A 22,633-nucleotide genomic window follows, 5' to 3' on the forward strand; every position below is an offset into this window, starting at 1 on the left:
GCATCTGGTATGAATGCTTGCAAAATATGTGAATGGCCATGAGTCATGCATTTTAGGGTGTATACTGTAGTGTTGACAGAGATTGTTTTTCTGAAACACAGTAAAAATCTAGACGAAAAGTGAATAATTTTAATTCTTAATTGCATTCTTCATAATGAACACGTTAGTGTAAATGTAGCCTTTGAATGTGGCAAAGTTGTTCATTAGGCTGATCTGAGAACTTCTGAATTGAGTATTCCTTGAAGATGCTAGAGGTCAAAGGAAAATAGCTACACTGGTTTATTTGATAGAAGTTTCTTGAACATGAAAGTTATCCACATACAGTTGATAAAATAGTATTGAACACATCACCATTTTTCTCTGAGAATATATTTCTAAAAGAACTGTTTACTTTTTCACTAGATGCCAAAGTAATCCAAAAACTTTATCCTAACATATAAAGAAAATAAAACTAATAAGTTCAGAAATTAGGTTATATGTAATACAATGAAATGATACATGAAAAAAATATTGAACACACAAAGAAAGGAAGCCTAGACAGCAATCTCTCAGTAGTTAGAAAGCACCTTAACCCTCCTCAATGAAAATTAATATTAGCTGCTTCATTCCCAATTCCTGCATTTCCAGAATGATGGAGATGAAACCGGTGTGGAGATTCCAGCAAGAAAGTCATCCCAAACACAGCACAGGAATCTCAGCTAGATTCAGAAAAAGAAAATGCATCTGCTAGGATGGCCCAGCTCATCACCTGACTTAAATTCAATAGAAAATAAGAATTAAAGATCAGAGTTGAATATTCTGTTGTCTAGTCCAAATATCTACAATTTCTCAAATCAAGATTTTCTAAATACGTAAAAAATATTGTCTTGTTTTGTGAAATAATGTGTCAAAATTGAGTGAGTATTTCTTTAAAACAAGGAAAATAATCTGCCAATGGAGTAAGAAAAATATTCTTGTTTTCAATTTTAAATAAGATTATTTTGCTTACCCCATTGGCAGATTATTTTGCTTGCTTTAAGGAAAAACTCACATTATTTTGGAATATTAATTCTTAAAACAAGACAATAAGTTTTTCTAGTCTAAAAAATACGTCTTGATTTAAGAATATTTATATATTTGGACTAAAAACAAGATTTAAAAAAAAAAAAAAAAGTATTTTTTGCAGTGCATTTTAGTAATTCAGTACTTTCTCCTTGTGTCATCCCAATGTTAATACACATATCATAGATTTTCTGGAAAAAAAATTATGTGTTTAGATTGTTTGTGTTTTTAACCAAAATTTGGGTCAATTTCATGTCAACAGCACCTTTATAAATACATTGACCAGTAAGAATCATGATGTGTTTAATACTTGATTGAACAATAATAGATTGCCTGCTCTATACTAAAATGCTATCCACAGTCACCAAATCCCAAACCAATTGAAAACACTTGGGATGTGGTGGAGATTCACATCATGGATGTTCAAATGCCAAATCTGCAGCAACAGTGGATGCCTTGTACATCTACAGTACAGTATATGGACAAATGTGTCGAGCATCATGTTGAATCTAAGCCACAAAACAACAAGCCTATTCTGACTTCAAAAAGTGGTCCTGCCTTATAATACAAAGGTTAAGCACCCAATAAAGTTTCCAGTGAGTGTATATAACAATATTAATTAGTATGGCTTGATAGTGCAAAGCATAGTTGTACCTGAATCTATGCTGTAAAGGATTTCAGCATTAAAGCTCTTGTCTTTGTCCAAAGCAGTGACCTGTAACACAGATGAACCAATCGCAGCTGTCTCAAACACACGGGCAGCATACTGAGAGCTAGTGAACCACGGTGGATTGTCATTACTGTCCTCCACATTGATGATTACTCTCACAACATTACTCTTCACAGGCACACCTTGATCCCTAACCTGGAATAATATGATGTAAAGGAAACAGTTGGTAAAATATTAAGCAGGTTTTTATTTGGAATACTTAATGTAGATGATAAAAAAAAGATTATACATGGACTTACCATTACAGTGAGGATGTGTCTGTGCATGGTTTCATGGTCGAGTTTTTCAGTGGTGTACAGAAAGCCTATTCCAGGATCAAGACGAAACTTCTTCAGACTAAATAAGTCTGTGCTGCTCAACAGTGTGTAGGATAATTTGTTGTCCTCGTCTTTATCTGTTGCATTTATTTCCAGTATCTTCATGCCAGGCTGAATTTCCTCTGGAATGCTTATCTCATATTGGTTTTGGCTAAACTTGGGACGGTGTTCATTTGTGTCAAGAACTTGAACTATGACCTGTTGAACAAAGCAAAATTGCTCTTAAGAAAGTACCCTTTTCAATCAAAATAGCATATTTCCAAAACTCTAAATGTAAGCGAAACGTAAAGGATTCCGCACTGTTTTCTAAAGGATGCACGTTTACTCAAGCAACAGGGACATAAGGACACCCAGTACACATTATTTGACCTGAGACGCAAATTTTTGAAAGTCTGTAATTCACACAGACTCTGAAAAAAGCCCACAAGTATGAAGCCCATTATGGGATGACAAACAGTGCGGACTGCAATCTCCCAGAGGGCATGCTCTCTGCAACAGGAGAGACAGACTGAGGGCTGAAACGGAGCTCTCTTTTAAAACATTACTCCCTCTCACATCATTCTTTGCCTCTGGGCCTGCTCACACTGATGGATGAGTCTCGCACTGTGACCTGATAAGGCTGGCTGGCTTGGCTGATACATGCAGGTATCGCCCAAGGAGAGGTATGTTCACACCATGACAAAAGGACAAAGGGAAGCGTACATTAGAAAGACAGCATATTTCAGCCAACTGCATGCAACAGGATCGCAATATGCAGGTGACAGTATGCATTCCGGCTAGATGAGTTATCATGATTTTTGACATGAAATTTAATATGTTCTATTGTGACTAAATCTGATCTTTCAGTATGAATAATCACTTGTAGCAGGACAAGTGAGTAAGATTGTTGCAACTTACAGTAAAAACTTATGTATATGGGTAACACTTTACAATAAGGTTGTATTACGCAAAATACATCAATTTTGATCATAAAAATGATTGAAATAATTTTAATCATACAGAAATTGCATTTATTGCACAGATCAGTGGACAAATATTTATTTTATTATTAGTATACATCTTATGATGGCAGGTGAGGATAATGACAGGTATGGCACTGCCTCATCTGCCTCCCCTGACCGCACGTCCCTGATTTGTTCATGTAAACTTACAAATACAGTAACGTGTTTATTAAAGCATTAGTTAACATGAACAAATAATAATTCATGACTCAGGTTCAGCACTGCACAGATTTCAACTTACATGTTATCAATGTTTGTGGACTTTTTACCAACATTATCACTAACAAAGCTCATTGTTTATTTTTTTCACTTTACCTCAATTCAATTTCTGTAGTTAGTGCAACTTAATTGTTCTTCTTCATGCAACATAATATCCTAAATAAAACCAAAAGTGCTTCAGGGGTAATTAATGTGTTGGAGTTCTTTGGGTAAGGGATTCATAAAGATAAAGACCAAGTCCAAGGCACTCAAAAGGTTCTGTACGTAAAAAAAAAGGAAAAGGAAAAGGAAAATAATAATTTCTTCAATTTTTGAGTGCCTTCTCGTTCGATAATTTTGTTGTCTAACATAATATCTTTGTTTATACAAGTGCAGTTTAATTTTTCTAGTAGACAATTTATTTTTTCTACATTATAAAAAATTATGCTGCCTGAAATGTTTTAATTGAATCAAATGAACTTTTCTAGTTGTATCAATTTACATCAGTCAAACATTGTATAACAATTCAACAACTTTGTATAACTTTTTTGTTGAAACCTGATTAACTTAATAACTTAAAATAAGTTAGAGCAACATAAAAATATTTGTTGTCTTGACTTTTTGTCATTTTTTTAAGTGTAAACGGAGCAAGTTTTTTTTCTAATTGCCCCAACTTATTTTTTTTTCTAGTTCATACAACTTGTCAAGTTACCCCAACTGAAGCTTTCTAGTTCATACAACTTAATTTGGGTGGCATGGAGGCGCAGTGGGTTGCGCTATCTTCTCACAGCAAGAAGGTCACTTGTTCCAGCCTCGGCTGGGTCAGTTGGCATTTCTGTGTGTAGTTTGCATGTTTTTTCTCATGTTTGCGTAGGTTTCCTCTGGGTGCTCCGGTTTCCCCCAACATGTTTAAAGACATGCACTATACTTGAACTGGATAAGCTAAATTGTCCGTAGTGTATGTGTGTGAATAAGTGTATGGGTGTTTCCCAGTGATGGGTTGCAGCTGGAAGGGCATCCCCTGCGTAAAACATATGCTGGATAAGATGGCAGTTAATTCTGCTGTGGCAACCGCTGATTAATAAAGAGACTAAGCCAAAAATAAAATAAATAAATGAAACAACTTACTTTCTCTAGTTAGTTCAACTTAATTTTTCTAGTCCATACAATATTTTTTTTGTAGTTAGTGCAACTTTTGTAATTATGTAATGCTGAACAAAGTAATTTGTCATCGTTAGTTAATGTTTTTTAATGCATTAACCAACACATTAATAGACAGTATGCTAGGTTAATTAATGCTTAACAGATGTCTTCATTGTTAATTCATGTTAATTAATGCATTAACTAACATTAGCTAATACAACCTTATTGTAAAGTGTTTTTGATAGTTAACATTAATTCATGTTAACTAATGCATTAACTAACATTAGCTAATACAACCTTATTGTAAAGTGTTTCTGATAGATTCAAAGTTTAAGACATTGAGCATTTAAAATCTATTTAATGACATTTACTGCATTTTCGGATTAATTTGAATCTGATATTAATTGTGAGCTTGTAATCTTGTTTATTTTAAACTGTCTTTTCAATTTGAGCAGTGGTGGGGTGTATTGGTAATTCTAAGCAACAAAACAATTATCCTGTCACAATGCAGAACCACGCATATACAAGGCAAGACAAAGATGTGCATCTCTACATCCATTATTCAACCGATACAATTTTATAAATGCATGGGCAATTTCTTGGTAAGTGCTATTAAAGAAAAACACCTGAGTGCTGATAGATCTTGTTCCATCTGTTGCTTCAACAGTGAGGTTATAATTTGACTGTCGTTCAGCATCTAGTGCTCCAGCAATGATGATTGTGCCACTCGCCTTCTCCACGTCAAAACGGCTGTCAGTGCTTCCACCTGTTAGTACCAACACAGACAGCGGTCGCATATTAATGCTGTTCACTACCAAGTGGGATTTTTGCATAATGTATCATTTGCATTAGCTGTTAAAGTAGCAAACATTCAAAGAAAGTAATCATTATGCAAGATCTCCTCCACAGAATATAAATTCAGAGGTCTTTTTGGTAGATGTGAGAGGAAATAACACTGAAAAAAATTAACTGCAGTACTGTGTCTTTCATTCAAAGTACATTTTTGTGTTGGATTATTTGAAAAAACAAGGCGGCTGATTATAACCCATTTTATTAAATTTGCCTTGAAGCAAAAAAATAATGATAACAACCTCCTAGGTAAACTTAAACTACTATTTTTAAGCAGGTTTCATGTCATGTAACCACATGAAAAGGGTACTATTTATGTGCTTTCAGTTTTAATTTATTTCTAACATCTAACATTATGTATTTATTATGGTTTAGTCCAAACTTGGTACAAATTTTGATTTTATTAATATTAAGTCGAACCAAAGTGCTTAAATTTTATTTATCATTTATGAAAAAAACATTTTGGGCCCTATCATACACCCGGCACAATAAGACACAAGACGTGTTTCTATGACGTGTTGCAATTTTCAGACCATAATTTTCCTGTTTTCTGCCACGTTGTTTAAGTAGCAAATCCATGTGCACCACATTGTGGACTTATAGGTGTTTTGGTCTAAATAAGAGGTGTGTTAAGGCGCATTGCTGGCACGTTGCTATTTTAAAGAACTAAAATAGACTGTTCAATAAACCAGCTGAGAGCAGGTCTAAAGTCCAGCGCAGAGCATGTTAGTTGTGCGCATCACTCACACATTTCTTAATACACACAGGATGTACAGCAGTATGCAAATATCTTTACAAATAAAAAAAAGAATTAAAGGAATAAAATATTACAAAAGATATTATTTTCTACATAAATATAAAAACCACTGCCTTCATCATGAGCGGCTTTTTCAGTTTATTCATGATAATTTGCTTTTGTATAATGTTATTATTATTAGCATTATTATTTATTATATGCATTTTTATATTTGTTTTATTAAAAAGAAGCTTAGAATGGTCCACCTGTCAGTTTTTGGAGCATAAGGGCATAGCATGTGTATTTGGATATTACTCAGTTTTTTGACCACACTTCTTTATTATTGTTCATCTATTTGTTGGCTGGACATTAGAACTGAATTTAGAAATAGTTTTGAAACAAATCTTTGCGCTTACGAAACGAAATTACTTATATTGGCTAATACATGTTTGTGCATACAACACAAACTTTTATCCACAAAAGAGAATTAAAGTGAAAGTAAAAAGTGAGGAGGCTCATTCTCTCATTCTCGCACTGCAGATGCTCTGTTTAACTGTTTTCTTGCTTGTGAAGCGCTCAGTTTTTCCACATGCAAAGTCTGCCATGTTAATAGTAAATGCGCCATGGCCTAACGCAACTGACTCTTTAAGGGAATGGGAGATGAGACTCTGATTAGTTTATTATCAAAACACACCTATAACTAATTAAAAAAATAAGCTTAACCCTGTTAGACCATGTGCCACAGCGCAGAGCTTATTTTTCCGTCCTTAAAATAGCAAAAGTGGATTCTGACTAGCCCTTAATGCTTTTGCACCCTGCACTATGGACATTTTAACATTACAGTCATTTTTAGATTAAGTCAAAGCAAGAATATACTTTGACTTAAGGTTAAAAAAAGATAAAATTTTTAAATAAAACCAAAGTTAAATTATACTTTGAGAAAAACTAAAATATTTTGCTGCAAACATGACAGTAATTTTTTTAAAGTTGGTACAAAGTGTGTGTTTTTCAGTGTATAAGAAATTAAATGTGTGTTTTTCATTGTATACGAAATCAAGAAGTCATGTTTCTGTTCATCAGCAGATACCTGCCGTACAGTTCAGGTCACAAGACATCTGTAGAATGTGAAAAGCGTCTTTAACATGTGTGTCTCCTTCATGAAGCAACAGTAGAGAAGGAGAAAAAGAAAAGCAGAGGAAGCAGATAAGAATTAGGCAGAGGGAAAAAAGAAATATTCAGGTTTTAGCTGTTTGGACTGCACAGACTAAGGTATAGAATGCAGACAGATTCTTACACTTATAAATTGCTCTTGTAGAACTTTGATAGACAATGGCCAGTCTGCATAGAGCCACAGTAAAGGAACATTCCACTTTTTTGGAAATTGGATCATTTAACAAGTCCATTAGAGTTAAACAGCTACGTTTTGTCATTTTTTAATCTATTCAGCTGATCTCTATGTCTGGTGAGAGCACTTTTAGTTTAGCTTAGCATAAATCATTTAATAATTTTAGACTATTAGCATCTCTCAAAAAAGTTTTTAAAAAAAGAGTTTCGATAATTTTTCTTTTTAAAGCTTGACTCTTCAGTAGTTACATCGAATACGAAGACCAATGGAAATTAAAAGTTGATATTTTCTAGGTCGATATAACTAAGAACAATACTCTCATTCTGGTGTAATAATCAAATAACCATTGACTTAGTATAGGAACAAACTAACATTTTTACCATCGAATTGTCTGATTAATTTGTTATTCTTTTCCTTTTTCCCCTTTCTGTTCATCCAAAAAAAGAAAATCATACAGGTTTGGAACAAGTACAGGGTAAACTGACTCTTTAAGGCTGGTTGTAGAACTTTAGGTTCTTACCTTTGATAGTAAACCATACAGGAGAGTCAAGTGGCTGAGCGCTGATGACTCCCACCATATGGGCTACTGGATCGTTCTCCATCACAGAGAATGAGAGAGGAATCTCCTCAAATGCCAGCGCTTGTTTAGCCAGCTTAGGCTTTGGAATCCACTCAATGTGCAACCGACAGATGGACGACTTTGAAGGCTTCCCATTGTCTGATGCTTTAATCTGCAAGAGAGCAGAGTGAGTGTTTTCTGTTGTTTTTGACCTACTGACATGACAAGATGTGTAAAGAACACATTTTTAGGAGTACATAATCTATATATGGGTCTTTTTTAAAAGATGGACATATTAAAGGTTTAATTCATGCCTAAATAAAATTTGAGTCATATATATTAGGTTACCTTGACTTATAAGTGCTTACACTGAAATGAATAATTTTTAACAATGTACTTGTTGTGTAACTACATGTTTTACATTGTACTTATGATTGATTACATATCTGCACGTAATTACATCTGTATATGTTATTCACCTATAAACACTGATCAGACTAAATGGCAACAACCATTTCTGCTTAATGCATAAAAGCAAACCTCATTGGTTCTTGCAGAAGCTCAAGAATGCTCATCTGACACACGAGAATGAACCTCATTGGTTCCCACACATCAAGCAAGCATGACTGAGCTTCCATGACCAAATCCAATGCAGGCTAATTCTGAAAATGTAGTCCCGCGGACAATTCTGGAGACCACGAAATATGTCCCAGGACGTACATATTTTTGCAGTTTTTGTTTTCGCGAATCTGCAAGAGGCTGTTGTGTACGCATTTTCGCATCTCAAATGTCTCTCGTGAGTGCAGTTTGCGCCCGCGCTGTTCTCATGTGAACCCACCAGAGGCCATTGTCGACCAACTGAATGACTGAATGATTGACTAGGCGACCGGACAATCGACCAACCAACCCTCCTCCTTCCCTAAACCCAATTTTACCGATTGACCCGACTGCCCGCTTACTTCCCTAAACCCAGTTAACTGTTTACAAAAGCCATCCAGAAAAAGAAAACCCCTTTTCTGATTTTTACCATGTTTTCAGATTTTACCACATTCTCACCCTGTTTTTCATTCGTTCGGTTTATTTTTTGGATTCTGTTTTTGTCTTACCTGATTTTTGGAACTGCTCTTCCTCGAACTCAAACCCGGTCGTCTTCATCATCGCGGTCAACTCCTCTCTGCATCTCAAATCCGCCGATGTACACGACGAGCTAACTGGACAAACTGGTTGTGGCAGAAAAGCCCTCCACACAAAGGTAAGCGGTCAGCCGGTAAGCGCCAAAAATAATGGCGTCATGCCGCACCGCAGCATTCACTTAAAAATGAAATTTTTTTCATTTTTTCAAAGCCAAACATACCTGCGGCTATGTAATTCATGGTCTCCAGAAACGTCCGCGGGACTACGTTTTTAGAATGAGCCTGTGTTGACCAAATCTGAATGTTTAATATAAATTCTAAATGAAATCTGTTGATTTTATCTAGTGATCTTGTTTCTTTTCTGTCAGATTTGATAAAAATATCAACAACCTACTTTTGGATTTGGAACCATGTGAGGGTAGGTTAAAGAGAACTAAATTGTGTGGTGAACTAACTCTTTGCACCAGCTTACAGTAGCATTCAATTTGATCATCAAAGTTAACAAAATATAGCGTTTATACTAGAAAATCCACTTGGATAAAAAATATTAAGGTGCATGTGCCCATTCAGTCTGAATCCTCAAAAACTCCACTATTAAATCCGACACCATTTGGCGACTGGAAATTGAAATAAACGTACCGTGATAATATTATACTCCCCCGCTGAAAAAGCCTCTTTAGAGAACACAAACCCAGTTGTGGGCTCAATGAAGAATTTCCCCTGCTCTTCACCCTCCTCAATAGCGTATGAGATATCAGAAAAGGGACTCTCATCTCTGTCATAGGCAATCACTCGATAAATTGGCTCCCATTCCACTGCCTCCAGTCGTTCCACCAGCCTGATTTTAAAGATCTTTTCCAAGAACTGGGGACTGTTGTCATTTTCATCCAATACGTTGACTATCACATGAACCACGGTCGACTTGGATGGACTGCCATCATCCGAAACTGTGATCTGTTTAAGAGGGAAAAAAGCAGATCTTATGTTTGAGTGCTTGAGGAAATACTGCCAAAGAAAATGTGAGGAAGGCATAGAATGAATGAAATTAAATTGAAAACTTTTTATACAGTACAATTTATAAACACTTGCCTTTTTTTTTAAATAATTTAATTTTCATGTTACAAATTTTGAAGGACTTTTACAGTAGTTTGACTACTGAAACAGTGTTTTCTTCAACAAAAACATTATATTTGGTGAACAACAGTTATCAAAACTAGAGAACATTTGAATATTTGCTAGCACTTTGGATTACAATTCATGCTATAAACTACTGGTATATTACTTGCCTATTATTAAGATATTAACTGTTCATTAGTAGTTATAAAGTATGATCTTATTCTGCATCCCTAATCCCACACAAATTCTGAACCCAGCTTCTACCGCACTAACTATTAATAAACAGCTATTAAGTAGTTTATTAAGCTAGGAGATTTAGTTAATAGTTTGTTTATACTGTGAATTGTGACTTAAAGTGTTACCTAATATTTTCACAACTCTAATTTCTAAAGGTTACAGCCATCAAAATTGTGTGTGAACTGTAGAGGCCCTTGCTTTAAATGACTTGAGCAGATCTGTGGCCAAAAGACATCACTAGTCTCTCACACTGCTCTGCTGTGATCTTGATATTCTTTTTTCTCTGTCTATCACAGTTCACTGACTGTAGTGGCTTTTTAACCATGACCCTGTCACCAATGATTTTCCAGAGATTTTAGATAACAACTACCATTTCAAATCAAGCACCTGGTTCAAAAATCATCCCCCAAACCATAACCCTTCCTCTTTCACCTTTCACTGATTTCTGCACATACTTTAAGTTCACTCTTTCTCAAGCTTGATGACAAATATAATGTTTCTATTGGATCCAAAAAAATGATACTTGCTTTCATGTGAACTATGGACCAGTTTTGTGTCCACACCTCATGCTTCTAAGCAAAGTTAAGTCTAATCTTTTGATTTTTACTTCTGATGAAAGATTTGGTTATTACAGTGGCATTCAAACCAAATTCTCCCAGGGCCGGGTTACTTTTAATAATATTTGGTATTTATTAATTAATTATTCAAATTTAACCTGGAGTGCAGTGCACTTTTTTGTGTTTCTGAATGACTGTTTAAATGAATTAATGTTTTGGATGTGCCGCATCTGGTGCAGTCAGCCACATTGCTTGTCAATGGAGGCTTTAAGTGTTGTTAGGACACAGTGTTACCCTGTTCAGAGGTAAACTGGCAAGAAATTCCAATTGCAATGTTAAACCCATTGCCAACTCAGATTCTCTTCATTATCTTGAAATTTTAAAGATGCAATAATCTAGAAATCACAGATTTGGAATGATAAACTTCTCTTGCTATTGCAAATCATTTTAAATAAGCAATGACCTCAAAATGAGAAAACTGTAGGTTTCTTCTCCTATTTTGATGTCCATATCATATCTATTCGAACGTAAATCAGTTTTTCTGAATGTATGTCTATTAGAACTAAACAGATCTCCAAAGATGAAAATTATTTGCAAACCATCATGTCATTTTCATTGGTGTATTATTTCGTTTTTCTTCAGTAAAACTAAATTAACATGTCTTTAAAAAACATGAATAATAAAAAAAACATAGTGCAAAGCAGTGTTGGGGAAAGTTACTTTTGAAAGTAATGAATTACAATATTGAGTTACTTCACAAAAAATAACTAGTTGCGTTAATAAGTTATTTTTTATAGTAAGTGTTGCGTTACATTACTTTTGAATTATTTATTTTTTCTTTTTTTTAAATAGATGAGCTTTGCAATTACCAATACACTGCATAACCTACACTTTGATTTACCTTTAAAAAACACACAAAGAATATGTCATTTAAGATGATGTTATCTTCAGAAAACATCCTGACCCCAGGGCTATACATGCCGTCTATATTGTACAGATTGTTGAACGTTTAAAGCAATATGTTTTTTACTTTTGTACTTTTTGTCCTTTTAGCTATGTAAAATCACTGTCCACTAAGGGAGTCCTCTTGTCCTTTTCTTTGATGCGTTCAAAATAATGAGCACATTCTCTCATTGAGTATTGAATAAATGTGACTACATCGATTTTAGTTCAGCTAATTATTTTTTAAAATCCTAATTAATTAAATAACAAGTAATTCACATTACATCAAAAGTAACTTAAATGGATGGAATCATGCTAAGAACATAATTCATTTTAGAAAAATGCTAATACATAAGAAACATACTAACAACATGTAATTCATGTTATAATCATGTTAACATAATAATTCATGTTGGAAACATGCTAACAACAATGCAAATTCTTGCAAGAATCATGATAGAATCATGCTAACAACATGCTGCTTTATGTTTTATACTATAATGTAATATGTTTTTTTTTTATGTTGCTTTTAGCCTTTTCAAACTAAATAAACTACTTTTAACATGCTCAACATAACTCAAACTTCAATAACTAGTTTTTTAATGTAATGCCTTATTTTCTCAGTACTTAGAAAAGTAATATTATTACATCCACTTTAATGCATTACCTCAACACTGGTGCACAATGTAAGGATTACTTTAATAGTACAGTATGTTTTTGTATCTTGACCTATGTGGCCAATATTATCTATTTTTGTCTTTTAAAAAAAGCAATATAAACTAGTCTAAATGCAATGTCTGACTGGTATTGAATGCCTCTTACTTCAAGAAGATGCTCTGCTTGCTTTTCTCGGTCCAGTTTCCTCGATGTTGTTGTCACCAACCCTTTGCATAAAATGACAAATAGCACAGTTCAGTTTGTTTTTTCTTCCGACTGAAAAAAAAAAACTTTTTATCAGTAATAAAAGATTCAAGCTGTTCTCCTGACATTGGGTCAGTGCTAACAAAAAAAGAAAAAGAAAAAAAAACATTCAAGCATGACAGATGAATCTACTCTACATTTTGCATTCTCCTCAGAGAGAGTTTCCTTTATGTCACACTCCTTTATGTATTTCTTTTTTTTTTTTTTTTTTTGCAAAAGAGAGAAAAATAACACAAAGAGTCTATACTACGCTCGCTGTTCCTGAAATGCTTTCCAACTGGTCACATTTCTTCCTCTGAAAACATTGCATACCAACTAACTTTAGTTTATGCGATTGACTTTGGCAGGGAAGTTGTTTGAAAAACTTTTTTACTTGCACAGTTGAGACTTTAAGCTGAGCTGACTGAGTGTGGCAAGTAATTTGGTGGAGGAGAAATCAATTGACGCGTCAAATTAATTAGCTGCGTTCATTACTTGTGCTGCTCAGTGAATGTAATTAACCAGCTGGTGTGAATATCAATTATGTCTATATGTTTTCTGAAAAACTTCTGGAAAGATTTTATGTCAGAACTTATTTCACATTCAGCAATTTGTTTGCAAATGATTGACACTGATCTTCCCCAGCCCTCAAATGTCAACGTATTGATGCATATATTCAAATACAGTCTTCTAAAATGGTTTTTACTTAATGTTAAAGGTGCTCCATTTTGCATATGAAACACGAAGGTCATTGATTCAATAGCACACACCCAAACAAAGCAAATCAAAGCCTACAACTAGACAGTTTTTCCAAAAAGTTACTATTTTCACTTTGTTTAATACAAAAATGTACATTTTAATTCTTTTTTCTTCTTTTAAATACATACATTTATGATGACAATAAGAAATTTAAATTCATCTTGTGTCCAAAATTAATTATTATTTAATAAATTACTTATTATTACTAAATTATTTAGATTTTTTTTCTACATGTACAAATATAACTTAGGAGAGAGAACTTCATTAAACATCTGTTTGCAAAATACCAACACAGGCTTATTCTGAAAATGTACCCCTATATATTTCTGGAGAGCGCCAAATATGTCCCAGGAGGTAAATTTTTTTGTAGTTTTTGTTTTTGCGAATCCACCAGAGGGTGCTGTGTACGCTTTTTGAGATCTCACATTTTTCTCGTTAGTGTCATTCGTGCCTGCACGTCTCACGTAAATACACCAGAGGCCAATGTTAACTGATCGACCAATCTCCCCAATCTCCTCCTTCCCTAAACCCAACCAATAGTGTCTTCAAAAGCACAGATTGACCCACCCAACCAACCAAAGAAAAGCCACCTGTTTTTTACCATGTTTTCAGATTTTACCACATTCTAACCCTGTTATTTACTTGTTTATTTGGTAACACTTTAGGTCATAATTCACAGTATTAACAAACCATTAACTAACACTACTAGCTTAACAAACTACTAATTATCTGTTTAATAATAGTTAGTAAGACAGTAGTTTGATTTAAGTGTTGTGCAGGATAAGGGATGCAGAATAGCAGGTCACACTTTATTTTGATGAATTAAGTTACATTGCATCTACATGCCAAGTAATTCTTATTAGATTATAATTATTCAATTCAATTCAGCTTCATTTGTATAGCGCTTTTACAATGTAGATTGTGTCAAAGCAGCTTCACATAAATGGTCATAGTAACTGGAACAGTGTAGTTCAGTTTTTTAGTGTTTAAGTTCAGTTCAGTTCAGTTTAGCTCAGTTCAGTGTGATTTAATCATTACTGAGAGTTCAAACACTGAAGAGCAAATTCATTGATGCGTAGCTCTACCAATCCTGAACCATGCGAGCCAGTGGCGACAGCGGAGAGGGAAAAAAAACTTCACCTGATGGGAGTGAAGAAAAAAAACCTTGAGATTAGACTGTTAGGTTGGGTTTAGGGTTAGGATTAGTTTAAGTTGACATGTACTTACAAAGTTTCTTATAGTCAGTTAAATGTCTTTTGAAGGAGCAATATCAACAGATGTTAAGCAGTCAATCTACTAGTACTCAAATGGACCATCGAAATAAAGTGTTACCGAATAGCATCCCTAAACAGCATGAATTCTTACCTTAACTAAAGTGTTACTGTTTATTTTATTTTTAGGTTTTTGATTTTGTCTTACCTTTTCTAGAATCATACTTAGACGGATTCAAACCCAATTGTAATCAACTCCGTTTTGTGTCCTAAGTCTGCTGACGTACGTGGCAAGCCACTAAACAAACTGGTAACAGCAAAAAAGCCACCCACAAAAAGGAACAGCATTATATATTTTAAATAAGAAATGCGGCCATAGGTTGCTCTGGGTACATATTTCGCTATCTCCAGAAATGTATACAGGGCTACGTTTTCAGAATGAGCCTGTATTGCAACCAACCTACTTTCAAAAAATAAGTACAAAAAACATGCATTTAACCAAATTAAAATAATAAATAAATAAATGCAAAAAGTAATGCAATAGAATTACAGATTAAAATTATCATTACATATTACTAATGAATTGTAGCAAATTAGGAATTTATTTTTAATTATTTACATTTTACAATGTGTTTAAATATCTTTCATCTAATCTATATTTAATGTTTTTTTTTTAAATAGTTTTTAAAATAGATTGAAATATTAATTTATATTAACACATATAGTGTAAATTAAATCTTCATTAACCAAATTCACATTAATTGTCTGAAATTGCATCTGAAAGTGAACTTTAATTATATTTAATTATATTTTTTATATAAAAAAAATTCTGAACAAAAACCAGCGGACTGAGGAACAGCTTTTTCCCCAGAATTGGCTCCCTTTTGAACTCTGCCCCCCACTGACTCTTTGCCCCCTTATACACATTCTCCTCAAAAAAAGAAAAAACAAAAAATGTATGTATATATATATATATATATATATATATATATATATATATATATATATATATATATATATATATATATATATATATATATATATATATATATATACACATACATACATATATATATATATATATATATATATATATATATATATATATATATATATATATATATATATATATATATATATATATATATGTATATATATTAAGGATGGAGCCGAACCCGAATACGGTATTCGGAAAGGCACGAATAGCGTGTTTTTACGAATACTTATTTCGAACAAATACTTGAAAAATTATTTGTATTCGGGAGCAAGAAAAACACTATATCAAAAAGCAGCGTTTCCTCATGAGACCACAGTGCATGCCCGCGTGAGTGAGTGAGTGAGTGAGTGAGAGAGAGAGAGAGAGAGAGAGAGAGAGAGAGAGAGACGCTCAGTCGGAGGGCGGGGCGGAGGTGTCTGGCACAATCTTCTCCACAGATACAGACAGAGAAGGCTCGGCTGAGCGAAAAAAATACTACACTGCATCACTATTTTTGTTAAATAGATTTTTGTACCTTAATTGGGTTCCAGATGCAGTTTATAAACTTGTAGCGGAGTTTGATCGGGATCGGACGTCTGCAACCGGGTGCTCTGTTTACGCAACGTTAGCTCTGTTAGCGCGGTAATTTAGACAATAGACTGTTGACAGAGTAACATTAACGTTCGTTTATAAAGGTTAAAACGATGCATTTGCAGTTGTGTCGAATAGTATGCACTTATGGGAGTTATATGGTACGTCTACATTACTGTCTTTTGCAGACAGCAAGATATATGCTATAGGCTAGTTAACCTTAGCATAGCTTCCCGTCACTTTTTATTAACTTGAAACTCCTCAAATACATTTGGGCACCCGAATAGAAAAAGAGTGAGACTGCTTCTGAGCCATTTCTTGGTCCTCCACCAGTCAAAAAAAAAACATGTTCTTTGTGGAAGAATTGTACAGTCAGTGGTGCTGCAGATAAAACAAACTGATACTGTAACGTTATAATGTGTGCAAAAGTGAAATCGGCAGAGGCAGAGATATTAAACATATGTCAACATCTCCTATGCATAATCATTCATTTCTTTTCGGCTAAGTTCCTTTATCAATCTGGGGTTGCCACGGTGGAATGAACCACCAATTTATCCAGCATATGTTTTACGCAGTGGCTGCCCTTCCAGCTGCTACCCAGCACTGGGAAACATCCATACACTCTCTTTCACACACACACAATAGGGACAATTTAGCTTACCCAATTCACCTGTATTGCATGTGTTTGGACTGTGGGGGAAACCGGAGCACCCGGAGGAAACCCACGCCAACATGGAGAGAACCCAGTCATGGCTCGAACCAGCAACCTTCTTGCTGTGAGGCGACAGTGGTACTCACTGTGCCACTGCGCAACCTTCTATGTAATGTATTATCACATGCACTAAAAGCATCCTCTCCTGATACTGTCTGTGAACCCCCCACAAGCATCAATCCCCTCAATCAGCACAGCTATGTTCTGCTAAATCCTCCACAAGCACCAAACCATCAACACAGCCACATTCTGCCCCAGCAAGTCAGTTTCAAACATAAAAAAGTAAAAAAAAAAAAACTTTGTGTCCATTTTGTGGCTGGCAGATGATAATAGCAGGGCTGTATCTTTTAGTATTATATAGAATACTTTTGTTCTGCCAGATCTCCCAGGCAGGGTTTTATTTAGATTTATTTAGTTAATTATAGTTTTTGTAATTCTGTGCATTGGAAAGAAGTTCTTTCTGAAGAAGAACAGTTTTTTGAAGTATTATTTGTTTTTATTCTGTCTATTCAGTGTCCTTCAACAAGAACGGTGGTGGTGGGGTTCATAATATTCACAATGGTATTTTATTAGTTGTTGGTTTAACCATGGATGAGATAATGGCTTCTATGTTATTTTCTTTTCAATGACATTTCTTGTCACATGTTCAAAAACAACAACCAATATTGCATGTCTATAATTTATATAATGGGTATAATTAAACAATACTTTCACTATAATGTAAATTAGAAGTGTAATAGAAAAAATATATATTTTTGCGCCATTTTGAATTTTACTCGAATACAAATACAAATACAAATACAAATACAAATACTTTTCCCCCTCAACAAATACAAATACAAATACCGGCTGCTCCGCACATCCCTAATATATATATACATATATATATATATATATATATATATATATATATATATATATATATATATATATATATATATATATATATACTTCACATAATCATTGCACTATTTAATATTTGCACATTTAAAAACTGCACATATTTATTGCACTACGTTGCACTAATTAATTTTTAATTCTACATACCCACTGTACATATACATTTGTAATTATGTCCATATCTATCTGCATACCTCAGATTATTAAAAGCAACCTGTACCTATTTTCATCTATAGTCAATCTCTGTTCATACAGTAGCTAATACAATCCTTATATAATGTTCATAGTACATCATCTGTAAATATCATCATAGTTTTTTTTATGTTTTTCTATATATCTGCACTTTATGACGTATACTTATATCCTGCACTTGCTGCTATTGCACTGCTGGTTAGATCTAAACTGCATTTCGTTGCTTTGTACTTGTACATGTACATGTGTAATGACAATAAAGATGAATCTAATCTAATCTAAATGTGTAACAAATATTCTCTCAAGCTCAACTAATAGCATCTACACTGTAAAAAAAAAAAAATTTACTCAAATTGTAAGGCAACTTGCTTCACAGCTTTTTTGAGTTCACTTAACTTTAAACCCAAGTACTGTAGTTGTGTCAACACAAAAGCAAGTGCAGCAAGTTGCCTTACAATTTGAGTCAATGTTTTTTTACACTGTATTATAAATTAACAGTCTGATCAACTTTAATAAATGACAAATAATATGCATTTGGGTGTTTATAAGCAACACATTTAATTCACACTAATGTGAATGCTCTTTTGTGTATTAAATACACTTTATAAAAGCATTATGAAGTTTACTTCTTTTTCAGATGTTAAGAATTAATGAGCAGAATTAACTGACCTGTCTGGAAGTCAATATCAAAAAATCCTTGTGGATTTCCACTGCTTATTTTATATGAGAGATTTTCACTTGATTCAGAGTCCAGGTCAAACGCTTGGATCTGGATGACGGAGACGCCTTTGGGAGAGTTTTCAGATACAGAAGGAAAGTACACAGGCTCTGTTGTCAGCGGAGCATTATCATTGACATCCTGAACCTCGATGTAAACCTCCACAAATGAAGAAAGCGGCACGATTCCCTGGTCAGTAGCGTAAACTGTGAGCCAATAATGATTTTTTGTCTCCCGATCGAGGATTTCTTGTGTTGTAATGATGCCTGTGACAAAGAAAAGAAGCACAAACATGATGCCCTACATATCATACAAAGAACACTTGAAATATTTAGACTCAGATGCCACCAACAGTGCTGCCATAAAACCTTGTCACGTGGGACTGAAAGTTTTGCATTGTAAACTCGGAAGTCTAGATAAGGACGGAGCAGAAATTAACCACACAAAGTAGGAACGACTGACGCAATGCTAATAATGTTCTTTTGAAATGAAAACTGTAATCAACGGCGAAGCGAAAAATGGATCATTTATCAAGCAGGGAACTGAGAATTCATAACGCAGACATTTGCATAAAAGATTAAATGAGTAAAGGGCAGATATTGTACAAGAAATACTGAGTGAATCAGAGGGGTAAGGGGAGATGAGGCAGCTCTTTTTGTTCGTCTGTCTCTCGCCAGTGTCTGCTTTCACGCTGTGGGCTTTGTTCTAAAGGTAGCAGTGTGGCTTCTACAACTCTAGGAAAATGTGATAAGCTCTTTCCTCAGGGTGAAAGTGTCTAGCGTATCGCTCTTTGTTTCTCTCTCTTACGTTTTATCTGTCTCAGATGTCTTTATATAGTCTTATGGCACAAATAACAAAGATAAAATAGTTGTAGGTGCTTCAGTTACACTTTTTATCACGTAAACAAAACTCCATGGCATCTGCAAACAAATAATAAACCACTTGACATTATTTCCAAAACTACATTTATGCAGGTGTTCTAACTCCAATAATAAGATGTTTTTTTTTGTTTGTTTGATTTTTTTGTTGTTGTTTTTAAACATTCTAGATACAATAAACTCATAAACTCTAAAAATTGTGTATTTCAGATGATGCCATCTTACAAGTTCACCATTCACGAAGCAGAACTGCCAATCATTTACATCTAAATACACACGATGGCACTAATGGCACGTTTCCACTGAGTGGTGTGTAAGGTACGGTTCGGTACTGTACCGTATCACATTTTTGGGTAAGCTTTTACCTAGCACAACAAAAGAGTATCAAAAGGTCGAGCCAGACGCGCAGCTGAAGGATATTGATTTTACAGAGATACGTCACTCTCTCATGCACAAGCCAGGAGAATGAAAACAAAGGTTAAGTCTATCGGATACGCGGCCGGTCAGAAGTGTGATATACATAAATTATAGTTGCATTTTTTATGACGCTGTATAACAATATTTAATATTTTTACAGTACTGTGATGGTTGGGTTTAGGGTTGGGGTGGGGGTAGGTGTTAAATAATACAATTTATTGGATAATTTAATAGATAATAGATAGCATAAATAATACTCAGTACAACTACTGTTTTTACATTACTGTGACGGTTGGGTTTAGAGTTGGGGTGGGGGTAGACATTAATTAAATACAATAAATGGGAAATTTTTAAATAATAAAACTAATTCTCATTAACTTCCGGCCGCAACCATATTCGATCTAGCAACAATCGAAAACAAAGGAAGCGCCATTTTTAAATATACAGCCGCGACATTACACCATAACAATATATACATATAATAACGAGCCATGGTCAACCCGAGCTTAAAGAGCCCATATTATGGGTTTTTGAAAATTCCCCTCCATGTAGTGTGTAACACAGCTCTAAGTGAAGTGAAGTATCCAGCTAAGGCTTAAATCTGTAAGAATACAGTGTTTAAAACTGTTGATTCATCTATAAAAGAGTCGAATCATAGTGCTTCAAACGAGTCGCCTTGATACCGACTCATTAGGTGTTTCGCCATGACGTACGAACGAAACAAAGTTTTTCACGTGCACGCGCAAACCCGGGAGATTTCAAACCTGAGGCCCCGCCCTCTGACGCAGTAACCCAGACACACACACACACACACCCACAAACACACGCACACCCACAAACACACGCACACAAACATGCCGGTCGATTGAAGTCACACTGCAGATGGATATATTGAGTCTCTACCCAAAGATGAAACATCAGCATTATAACCAAGCAGTTGGAAACTTCTGGAAGCTACATGCTACAAAGAATACTTCATCTGAGTTTGTTAAAGGAAGGATCAGTAAAGAGTAACTGATGGACGTCAGGATGGGTTTCTTCCTACATTTCTCAAGTGTAAGTACGTGCGGTTAAAGTTGTTGCCTCGTTTACTCTAGCTTGCAAATGTATTTAGTTGTGATTTGTTACTTGTAACCGCGTGTACTGTATCAGGTTAACTGGATATATTATCTTATCGCGTGCAAAGTCACGTTAAAAACGCGACGCGTGCTGTTTGTTTATGGAGCTCCGTGCTAGAGTTCTGCTCCCGCGATTTATTCGGAAATGTATTCCCGCGCCGCAGAAATCTGGCGCGGGGAGAGAGAGAGAGAGAGAGCGAGAGAGAGCGAACGAACGAACGAGCTTTGTGTACTTTGTGCTGTGTGTGACTGTATACTGGGTGATATTTGGTTGTGTTCTCCGCTCTAGCGGGACCGGGCGCGGCGGGCAGAAAACGGAGCGGGTTCTCAGGCTAAAACCTGGCGGGTGCGGGCTGAAGCGGGAGCGTTGTCATCCGGAGGTGTGTGTGTGTTTTTGTGTGTGTGTGGTATGGCGAGTACACGACTGTCTCCTTCGTTCGGTTATCCGTGGCACTATCCACTGGCCATAGTGTGGCAGCTAAAGTCCACGCCTACACTATCGAGCGTGTATGAACTGTGATTACTTTTTAAATTGCTGATTAGCTATTGGCCATTTCCCTCTCTGACTGAAGGCAGTCGACCAATCGCGACAGACTGTCATCGGTCCAATCAGCGCAGATTAGCTCCGCGCTAAGGAGGGGTTTGGGAACAAATGAATCACTGGACGATTCATACAGGAGTCGCTGGGATAATTAGGTAAAAATAAATGCAGATTATAAGACCATGAAAGTGTTTTTTGACCTTGCATGCATATTAGACTGTTGTTGGAGACCCTTACAACCAAGATATGACCTTATTTCATGTATAATATGGGCTCTTTAAACAAACATCTTGATGAACAGCAACAAAGCCAAGAAAATAAAACAGAATCTACCCTGTGTCCTGTTGTTATTTAAAAGGTAGTCTAAAGCACGACTGGCTTCACTTTCTCCAGGAAGCTTGAGTGCGCATCTATATTTGAAATAACGAACTTGATCTGATGATAATAACATGCACGTGATTACTGAAGTGCTTCTGACATCCGATGCTTTCAGAAACAAACGCGAGAGTGAAGCGTAAAAAAACAATTGAGCGAATGATTCTTTCAGCAACCTAAAACATGAACAAACTGCCATGTTTAACTATTATCATCACATTTTGGACTATTATGAACTCGGAATGACAGGATTACTTTCTAACAATATGTTAACGTTACATATGTGCTGGTGAAGATTGAAGATACAGATGAGAGGTTTGCACTGACTGTATGCTTTGTGTTGTTTTTGAAGCCAAATAAGGCCTATATGAATGTTGTGTGTAGCTTTTCTGTAATTGGTAACATTTCGGATACTGTAGGGGTCTGTATGTGTTGATATAT

At 35.1% G+C, this 22,633-nt stretch overlaps 1 protein-coding gene and 1 long non-coding RNA gene across 4 annotated transcripts in view; one reads left to right on the plus strand and one right to left on the minus strand.

Annotated features, from left to right (window-relative positions):
* Positions 1-22,633, plus strand: part of LOC141377537 (uncharacterized) — a 188,243-nt gene that overhangs the window by 144,697 nt on the left and 20,913 nt on the right. The gene's annotated exons all lie outside the window — the stretch shown is intronic.
* Positions 1-22,633, minus strand: part of fat1b (FAT atypical cadherin 1b) — a 75,653-nt gene that overhangs the window by 47,532 nt on the left and 5,488 nt on the right. The window contains exons 3-10 of one of the 2 annotated variants that reach the window (XM_021472822.2): positions 18,815-19,129; positions 12,727-12,788; positions 9,692-10,006; positions 7,881-8,091; positions 7,103-7,168; positions 5,057-5,196; positions 2,011-2,286; positions 1,696-1,906 (exon numbers count right to left, since the gene is read on the minus strand). In XM_021472822.2, coding sequence (XP_021328497.1) covers positions 1,696-1,906; positions 2,011-2,286; positions 5,057-5,196; positions 7,103-7,168; positions 7,881-8,091; positions 9,692-10,006; positions 12,727-12,788; positions 18,815-19,129 — 1,596 coding nt within the window. The remainder of the gene's footprint in view (positions 1-1,695; positions 1,907-2,010; positions 2,287-5,056; positions 5,197-7,102; positions 7,169-7,880; positions 8,092-9,691; positions 10,007-12,726; positions 12,789-18,814; positions 19,130-22,633) is intronic. The other variant, XM_073921998.1, reaches the window with a different exon arrangement.

Source organism: Danio rerio, chromosome 14 (assembly GCF_049306965.1).
Source record: "Danio rerio strain Tuebingen ecotype United States chromosome 14, GRCz12tu, whole genome shotgun sequence".
NCBI classification, from domain to species: Eukaryota; Metazoa; Chordata; class Actinopteri; order Cypriniformes; family Danionidae; genus Danio; species Danio rerio.